At 36.9% G+C, this 9,943-nt stretch overlaps 1 protein-coding gene across 1 annotated transcript; it reads left to right on the top strand.

The window, feature by feature from the left end:
• Positions 1 to 348: 348 nt before the first annotated feature.
• Positions 349 to 9,491, top strand: api5 (apoptosis inhibitor 5). Its single transcript, XM_062992700.1, has 14 exons — positions 349 to 619; positions 2,034 to 2,195; positions 2,282 to 2,375; positions 3,332 to 3,397; positions 4,460 to 4,611; positions 5,351 to 5,557; positions 5,645 to 5,749; positions 6,627 to 6,716; positions 6,813 to 6,991; positions 7,101 to 7,194; positions 7,636 to 7,692; positions 7,799 to 7,887; positions 7,991 to 8,130; positions 9,358 to 9,491. The coding sequence occupies exons 1-14, from the start codon at positions 548 to 550 to the stop codon at positions 9,435 to 9,437; spliced, it is 1,587 nt and encodes a 528-aa protein (XP_062848770.1). The 5' UTR covers positions 349 to 547; the 3' UTR covers positions 9,438 to 9,491.
• Positions 9,492 to 9,943: the final 452 nt, after the last annotated feature.

The raw sequence follows: 9,943 nt of genomic DNA on the forward strand, positions 1-9,943 counted from the left end.
GTGTCTGTGTGGGTTTCCTCTGGAGCTCCGGTTTCCTACCACAGTCAAAAAACATGCAAGTGAGGTGAAGTGGAGATACTTAACTGTCCATGATTGAGTTTGATATTAAAGACTTGAAGTGATGAATTTTTGTAACTAGTTATTACCTGTTCATTCATGAATGTAACCAAAGTGTGTAAAACATGACGTTAAAATCCTAATAACTAAATAACTAAATGTTGGGGGGGGGGGGCTGCATGGTTGGGTGGTAGGAATCTCCGGTTCAGTAGATGGCAGTGTGAGAGCAGCATTGACGTCGGCGTGACCGTAGATGACGTAATCATTACAGTGGAAGTGATTATAGCGCCGCGCATGAGAACGTCAACGGCGAGTTAGTACACAGGCTAAAGGCTAGCGAGTAAACTGAAGCGTCTTGCTTCTTATTGTTTACTAAGTCTGATGTTGTAGCATTATATCAGATTTAGAGTGGTGCTGTGTAGATAGGGAGGGGTTTCAGTTGAAACATTAACTATTTACTTTTGTTCTTCTATTGGAAACACGTACACAGATGGCGGCTACAGTGGAGGAGTTGTATCGAAACTACGGGATCCTGGCCGACGCCAAGGAGGATCTGAGCCAGGTCTGAATTACTATGTGTAATATACTTGGCGTAAACAAGCGTTCACCAAAGAAACACTTTTACAATACTATAAAACTCACATGGGTTTAGAATGAGCTGCACCTGCGTGCTGTATATTGCAGAAATATATACGAGGCCTACAGCTGCTAGTAAGCTAAATTAGCTAAGATAACCTGACCTGCATTAGCTGGCATGTAGCTAAGCAACAGCAAAGAATGACGCCATACTATCTAATAAATAGCATTACAATATTTTGTTGAGAATAATGTTTATGTATTCTTTCTCATGCATTACACGCTTGTTATGTATTTATTTATTTTTAGAATAAAATCCATCTCAGTGCCTGAGGTAAGCTAGGATTAGCTTGTATGGTTGAGCTATACTGTCAGGTCCAACAAAATTCATCTTTATGGTCGAAGTACAGTGTTCCGTGCAGCTGTCCTGTACCGCTCAGTTTTATGTACTCTGTATTCAGATTTAATTCGTATAATATTGTATAATATCTAAACCTCATGCATTGCCATTTGATATTACAAAAACGGGATAGATCACAATGCAGAACCAAACTGAACAAAACGTGGGCTGACTGGACTTGAGATTATTCAAAGTTCAAATTCAAATATGACCTTCATTTTCAGTTAACGTTCTTCATCTTTAGTTGGCACCATTCGCACTCCCCTATGACATGAAAGTGATTTAAAATTAAAGTCTAAGGGGTATTAAAAAGTTCATCACTTAAATAGAGGGCGGCACAGTGGTTAAGTGGGTAGCACTGTCGCCTCACAGCAAGAAGGTCCTGGGTTCGATCCCCAGGTGGGGCGGTCTGGGTCCTTTCTGTGTGGAGTTTGCATGTTCTCCCCGTTTCTGCGTGGGTTTCCTCCAGGAGCTCCGGTTTCCTCCCACAGTCCAAAGACATGCAAGTGAGGTGAATAGGAGACACTAAATGTCTATGACTGTGTTCGATATAATCTTGTGTAATGAGTAACTACCGCTCCTGTCATGAATGTAACCAAAGTGTAAAACATGACATTGAAATCCTAATAAACAAACACTTAAATAGGTAGATACTTTTTTTTACCTCAAAATAAATTATTGGCCTCCAGTAGCTGAACAAGAAAAAGAGAAATAAAAACTACAAATGTACAATGTGCATGATTTTATTACTCAGGTTTAATGTACAAAGAGTGCCTATATGGTGGGTGTAACTTGTGAAATAGTGTGTTTGTGTTTAGTTAGTTAATTGGGAACTGATTATATACCCTAAATATTTGGTGGCTCTAATTTAAAAAAAATCGTTTAAATTGTAAGAGGGCATTTCTTTAAAATAGTCTTTGTTTAGTAACTCCAAAATATGATGTAAAAGACATTTGTTTGGTGTGCATTTGATAATATTTATCTCTCTTTCATCTTTCAGCATAAAGATGCCTACCAGATTATTTTAAGTGGCGTGAAAGGAGGCCCGAAGGAGAAGCGTTTAGCTGCACAGTTCATTTCAAAATTCTTCAGCAGTTTTCCAGACCTGGCAGATGCCGCGATTAATGCTCAGTTGGATTTGTGTGAAGATGAAGATGTGTCGGTAAGGAGGCATTACATGAATTTCGTTCTTATGTTGGTTTACTAGACTGCTCAGTTGTGATAGTTGTTGTGCTCTGTGCATTGCAGATTCGAAGGCAGGCCATCAAAGAACTTCCGCGCTTTGCTGCTGGAGAGAATTTACCCAGGGTAGCAGACATCCTGACTCAACTACTGCAGACAGGTATTGCACAGTTATAGTTGGTAGTGTAAAGCTGTTTTCTTACGTATTATGTATATATTTTGATTGTGAGGACCACAATACCATTCTATTGTTTTTGGACTCTTGTTGCTGAAATGGTATACCTGTTAAAGCAATAGTCAGTTTAAATATTTAGAGTGCTTCATAGTGGCCCAGCAGGTAGTGTGAGTGTGGTACATGGTTTTTAGGACCTTGTTTCCATCCTTGCCTCTGGTTGCTGTCTGCTACTGTTTTTTTCTTGCTGCACTGAAAACGCAGAACATGGATTGGCTACTAAAAAATTCTCCTAGGTTTGAGTAAGAGTGAAAGTATGTGAACAGTATGTTGCCCTGCTGTGTGCCAAGGTGTAGAATAAATGTATTGCTGGTTTGTTGTAGGTGTTTTGGGGTAAAACAGTTTGAAACAGTCTCAATACAACATCCGATATACTCATTGGTATTTAAACAGCTTAAATTATAAATTAATATCCAGATATCTAAATTAGAGCTCATGTCTCACATATGCTTTTGGACTTCAATTGATGGGGAATGCTGTTATTATTCCAATTGTTTATATTGTAATGTGTTACTAATTTGACAATGCATACTTACCGGGACATTTTAGCTTTGCTACGTCACTTAGAGATTAGTGTTAAATTTCATTGAATTACATTGAATGTAATCTCATTGAATGTGAAGTTGTAGCCTAGCGGTAAAGGTACTGGCTTAGTAATCAAAAGGTCGCTAGTTCAAGCCCCACCACTGCCAGGTTGCCACTGTTGGGTCCTTAAGCAAGGCCCTAAACCATCAATTGCTTGGGCAATATACTGTCACAGTACTGTAAGTCGCTTTGGATTGAAGCGTCTGCTTAATGCCTAAAATGTAAATTAACCATATAACTTTCTGTTTATGTCTTAAGTTGCTCTTGTATTAATTACCTTTATTTCTTCTTATCTTCAGAGGACTCAGCAGAATTCAACCAAGTAAACACTGCCTTAGTCTCCATATTCAAAATAGATCCAAAAGGTAATCAAGATTTTACCAGTAAAAGTTGCTTGTTATAAAACGGATAGTTCCGGTCCTAAAATCTGATTGGCTGAGCCGCGTTCGAAGCCGTTGTAAAATCCCCGATAAACGCACACCTATGACCACCTCACATCATTCCATATTAATTCGCCACTGAAAAGAAAAAGTTAATGTTATTTTCGCCCTCATGTTGCCTAGCAACACTGTTAATCGAACTATTTTGCGTCGCGGAAGAATGCTTTATTGTAAGTTTATACACAATAAATACATTTATGAATTAAACATTGTTGTATTTATTATATTTTATGTTGACCGCCGTTTTATAAAAGCAATAAGCCACTCGAGACCGTACGTTACTGTTATGATTTTAGCACGAAGAAAGAAGTTTTAGGTCATGCCTGTGCTAAAATCACAGTAATGCACGGCCTCTCGTGGCTTATTGCTTTATTATATGCACTGCTCAAAAATTAAGGTAACACTTAAATCACATCTCAGATCTCAATTTTACACTGAAAATCAAAGTAAACTACTGGGTCACAGTGAGTTACCACAAATTGGATCAATGCTTTTGTTATCTAGGAACTGCCTACACACATAAGGCTGGGCATTGTCCTGCACCAGAAGGAACCCAGGGCCAAGAGAAGAATCTGTCAGAAAGGATAGGCAGAGTGTTATTGTCTGTGGACACTACCTACAAAACCATTTCCTTTTTAACTTGCTGTTGCCTCTCCAGTGCACCTGTTTTCAATTTAAGTTGCACCAAAAAGTTTAAATTGATTCACAATTGCTCATGCCCCCTAACAGGACAGGTTGATAGCCTTGAAGTTTAACTGACTTGATGTTATACAGTGATGAATAAGTGTTCTCTTAATTGTTTTGAGCAGTATATTAATGTTTTATTTGTGAGTGATGCAAATGTAGGTTTCCTAAAAATGGCTTTATGTAGGTGTTTGGTTTTTTGTCATTGTTACAATCATTGTTTGGTTTTTGTATTAATATTTTTATAACTTGTCTCAGATTACTTAGCCTGAATGCCAACTTTGTAATATTTATTTTTTTAAGGCACACTTGGTGGACTTTTTAGCCAAATTCTGCATGGTGAAGATGTTGTACGAGATAGAGCAATAAAATTCATCTCCAACAAACTGAAAACAATTCCAGAAGACACCATGACTAAGGAGGTAGAGGAATACATCCTCACAGAGACAAAAAAGGTAAACCAACTCTGTTTAATATCCAATTACTGATCATTAATAAATGGGTCTACAGCTTTAACAAGTAGAAACAGTGTTCATATGTCTATTTGAGCTTGTACTGCTGATTTCCAGTTGCAGTCAATATTATTCAACCCCTGTTGCAAGTACATTTTATTAGCAAGATTTACAAACTTGCAGCTATTTGCAATAAACCAGTCAAACAAGATCAAATTTTAATAGCTCAGCACAACTAATTCAACAAGTGGTTTTCTCACATTCAACACAAAATGCCACTTAATGACTACTGCAGTCTCAGAATTATCAAGCCCCTTAATGATAAGCATATTCAGCACTTGGAGCATGCTTTTGCTGTTCTGCTGCGAACATGATGCATAGAAAGACACCAGCTACTGGTACCTTTCCTAAAGAATTTTAGCCCATATGTCATGGAACTCGTGTAACTGCCTTCTTCACATCACATGATTTGCCAGTGTTCGCTGTTATTGAGGTTGACTAATTCTGAAACTGCAGTAGTCAGTAGTGGCATTTTGTGTTGGATTTGAATAAACCACTTGTTTGTTGTTTTGCTAGTTACAATTGCCTTGTTTGGTTTATTGCACACAGCTAAAAGTTAGAAAATATAGCTAAAAACCTAATAAATTTGCAATGGAATTAAATAATTCTGATTCTGATTGTAAAACTATGACTTATGTTTCACAGAAACTGACCATTCCTGCTTTGTCCTTGTGTTGTGTAGGTTTTGGAGGATGTGACAGGAGAAGAGTTTGTGCTGTTGATGCGGGTGCTCTCTGGCATGAAAAGCCTGCAGACAGTCAGTGGAAGACAGCAGTTGGTGGAGCTGGTGGTGGAGCAGGCCTTTCTGGAACAGGCCCTTAATCCTGCTGATACCGACAGTGTAGATCGCCTGCTGCAGTGCACACGCCAAGCTTTGCCGCTGTTCTCGGTATGTGAAAACAACAAATCAGTTTTTCAGTTTGTGCTGACTGTTATATATTTGGTTTTTTACTTTTTTCTTCTTTTTACTCCACAGAAAAATGTGCATTCCACTCGATTTGTGACATACTTCTGTGAACATGTTCTGCCTAATCTCAGCATGCTCACCAGTCCTGTGGCAGAGTTGGACATTCAGCTTGAAGTAGGTGGTTTGTATATGAATTGGGAAATATCTGACACTTTAAAAGCTTAAGCTCTACAAACACAATTTACCATGTTTAAGAGAGATAGGGCAGGATGGCATTCAGCCTTTTGGACAGTTTTTGGTACTAACAGCAGAGGAGTACAAGGAGCATAGCATGTTACTTAATAAGTTACTACTTATAAAAAAAAAAGTGTGTTCTTTAGCATGAACTCTGAAAGAGATTCAGTAAATCGGCAGTAAAAGCACAGTTACCAGTGTTAATATGAATATTAAAATCTTCTAGGAGCAGTACAGCAGAATACACAGAGAAGTAAGTAGCTCAGACAGCTCATTGATAAACAGTTGAAGATTTTGGTGGGTCGTAAACCAAAACCAACATGGGCTTAAGTGATTTTATTTTTAATGCAAAACACATGGCGTTTATTGGCACTTCGCACCTTTTTTTTTTTTTTTTAAAGCAACAGAAGTTTTTCATTGTATCTGTAGGTTATGCAATCAATCTGTTGTAAACTTTAGTTTTCGCTACGTCCAGCATCTTCATTAAGTTTTTATGGGGTATGGCTGTAAGGCATGTTATCATCCTGCATTGTCCTGTATGAGTTGTCTTTTTGAAGAAATCCCTTGTGCTTTTAACACTCTTTGTTAGAAATACTCTGTGGTGTTGGCTAAAATACTACAATCTGTAAATGACAAGTTTCTTAACAAATAGTAATGGATGCCCCTTAAAACAGTCTCCTCACGCTTCCGTAAATGACATGTAAATTATGTGCATGATAATGTAAATATGATGTCAATATAACATGGCCATGAAAAAATGTAGCTTTTTCATTAAATACTGACAGGTTGGTTTATTAATTTGCCGTTCTCTTTTCAGGTTCTTAAACTGCTGGCTGAAATGAGTCCTTTCTGTGGCGACATGGACAAACTTGAATCCAACCTTACAATGTTGTTTGAGAAACTACTGGTAAATATAATTAAGCTGTGGACCAAACTTTAGTGTGCACATTTTCCACAGTAGAACTGGTATATTGATAAAGACTTTATCTTCTTTTCTATTTAGGAGTTTATGCCCTCACCACCTGAAGAAGAGAATGGGGAGAACTCTGAAAGTGAGGAGCCCAAGCTCCAGTTCAGCTATGTTGAATGCTTGCTCTTCAGTTTCCACCAGCTTGGTAAAAAGTTGCCAGATTTCCTTATTGACAAGATTAATGCTGAAAAATTAAAGGACTTTAAAATCAGGTAAGTGACTCTTTGAAAACCGGGCAAGCTACCATGATCTTCACCATATACAAACAGTTGTTAAAAGTCTGACGTGTTAAAGCTGAGTTTGATGTCATTGGATCTGCAGGCTGCAGTACTTTGCAAGAGGATTACAAGTGTACATTCGACAACTTCGTGTGGCCTTGCAAGGCAAGACTGGTGATGCACTGAAGACTGAGGAAGTATGCTGAATTGTTTTTCATTTTAAGACTTTTAGTAAACGATATAGAAAATGTCAATTTGTGTTTCATACTTTGTGCAAATACAACTCAATCAGAAGTTGGGATAGTATAAAAAATGCAATAAAAAACAGTGTTTCCTATGTTTACTTCTATCTGATCAACATCATGTTATTTGTTCACATGCATTCATTCCTGCCTTTTTTACACTGTCCCAACTTCTTCTGATTTGATGTTGTACTCGTCTGTAATCTACTTTTTTGCATGCAGCATTGTTAACATTACTCCAGATCATTCCTACATGCATAATTCAAACACAGTCTGTTGGTATGTGGCACTCCTTGGCCAGCCTGAGTGTCATTTAGCGGATGTTGCAAATGCACAGGAAAATTGTCTAAATTGAGGAGAAACATTATTTGTGACTGTTTTTTTTGTTTCTCTTAGAATAAAATCAAAGTGGTGGCTTTAAAAATCACCAACAACATCAATGTACTCATCAAGGTAATGTTTAACTTGACCAAGCTGTTAAAGGAGCATCTAAAATAACTAAACTACTATATATTGTGGTTTTTAATATTACCAGTGCTAACCTAGCTGACTCTTTTAGGATCTTTTCCACAATCCTCCATCCTACAAGAGCACAGTAACATTGTCTTGGAAACCAGTACAGAAAACAGAGGCAGCAGCTGTGGTCGGGTAAGCCTTTTATCTCGGTAAAAAGTCTTACTTACATTATTACCATTTAGTGTTGGTTTATTTTTCCCCCCATTTCTAAAGAGCTTTGTTATGTGTCCTATAGACAGAAACGATTATCTGGTGAGGATGTGAACACAGGAGCAAGTCTAAAGAAAGCACCGACATTGCCTAGAAGGGATGCTCGGCAAATATACAACCCCCCTAGTGGAAAATACAGTGCTACTATTGGCAGCTTCTCTTATGGTAAGTTTTATAAACTGTATTCTACAGTTTCACTGTGATCCTGAACCTAGAGTACACAGAATGGCACTATGTTAACTGTTTTCTACAGTTCTTTATATAGATATAGCAAACCATGATTCTTAATCCTAGGGTCTTCTTTACATTTGACTTCAATAATAGAACTGATGCTAATTTGAGTGTGTTTTTTTTGTAAAACCAAAACAATAATATAATTTTACTCTCAATGTTTATTTTAACACGGAGGTTAATTGCTGTCTTCCTGTTGAACACCCTTTTCGTAATATGTCGACTTTTCTCGAAAGTCAAATATAAAAAAAATGTACAGAGGCCTTAGATCATAGTGTTCTCTCCTTAAAGTTTTGTGAAAGTTAAGCTACAAAAATTGATAGTTCAGCCTTCAAAATTCAACCAGCACCAAGAGGGTTATCACCTGTGTACAGTACACTGCGCCCTTTGTTTCATTTTGTTCCCGTTTACTCTGAAATAGTTAAAGCAATTGTTTTTGCTTTCCTTAGATTTATTTACTGAAAATAAGAACAGCTATAACTTGTGTGACTTCACTACATCCAAACTTGTTACACTTAAACATATCTCTTACAACCATGTCCCCACAGCGGGTAGAAATGGTCAAAGTTAGCAATAACAAAGTGATAGTTTTTACTGACCAGTTATATAAACAAATTTAAGATATGATGCCTATAAAACACATTTAAATGTTGGGACAGAAGCATCTTTACCACTGTTAAATCACCTTTCCAATTAATTACTCTCAAACTTCAGTTGTTTGAGAACTAATACCAGTTGTTGCACCCAAAGGTTTCTCTCGTTTGACCCTGTTACAATTTTTTAGCATTTTGAAGGCATCAAATTTCACATTTGTTTAGATTTACAAAATACAACCAGTTAGTTCAGTGTCAATTAATGTTTGCAAAAATTACCTAATTACAGTTTCCTCTGTTATTGCATTTCACAATTTTTTTCTGGAAATGTGGTTTGTAAATGAATGAATAATTCTTTTACTTTAGGTAACAATATCAAGTACTTAATTTTACAATAGATTCAAAAACATTACTCACGTGTATTCAGTTAGTATTGACGGTGCTAAAACAGCATACTTTACAGCATTGCATGCCTCTAGGTCTGTATGTAGTGGAGTGTGTACTGGGGGAGATTTAAGTGTTGTACTTGTGTGTTAGATTTGATCTCTAATTCATCCTATTTTCTCAGAACAAAGAGGTGGATTCAGAGGCGGACGGGGTCGAGGCTTTGGAGGAAGGGGAAACAGGAGTCGAGGCCGAATCTACTAAAGATGGGCTACATACAGTTTTTAGATTTCCATTAAACACACCTGATGGACTGCAGCATCTCGGTTGTTCTGTTAGTCTCCCCACTTACAATTTAGTGCACATCAGCTCCTCCAGATTACCTTTTTCTGTTTCAGACCTTTTGTGGAACAAAAAACAGCAGATATGTCATTTTGGATTTTCATTTGTTTCATTTTTTTTTTTTTTTAGTTTTTTATAGACATTTTAGTTTTCCATTGTTTTGTTGGATACACTGTTTTCACAAATATTTGTAAAAATATTTTTTGCTTTTTATTATAAACTAATGCCTGTGAACTTTTTTGCTGTTTTTTGTTATTTTTTCAGAAAAGTTAATACCATGTGCTGATATTTGGGCTTTACATCTTTTTGATAAGTATGTAAAAAAAAAAAAAAAAAAAGTGTTTTAGTAATGTAACACAATGTTTGTCAAGAGATGTCAGCTGCAGTGATTTAGCTTACTTAGAGAAATTACTAGAAGTTATATTTTG

Source organism: Trichomycterus rosablanca, chromosome 1 (assembly GCF_030014385.1).
Source record: "Trichomycterus rosablanca isolate fTriRos1 chromosome 1, fTriRos1.hap1, whole genome shotgun sequence".
NCBI lineage: Eukaryota > Metazoa > Chordata > Actinopteri > Siluriformes > Trichomycteridae > Trichomycterus > Trichomycterus rosablanca.

Bases quoted from the DNA above. Each gene is read 5' to 3' on its own strand.
- api5 (XM_062992700.1), top strand. From the start codon at position 548: ATGGCGGCTACAGTGGAGGAGTTGTATCGAAACTACGGGATCCTGGCC. The intron at 4,612-5,350 runs GTAAACCAACTC...TGTGTTGTGTAG, and splicing joins TCCTCACAGAGACAAAAAAG to GTTTTGGAGGATGTGACAGG. The intron at 7,693-7,798 runs GTAATGTTTAAC...TGACTCTTTTAG, and splicing joins ACATCAATGTACTCATCAAG to GATCTTTTCCACAATCCTCC.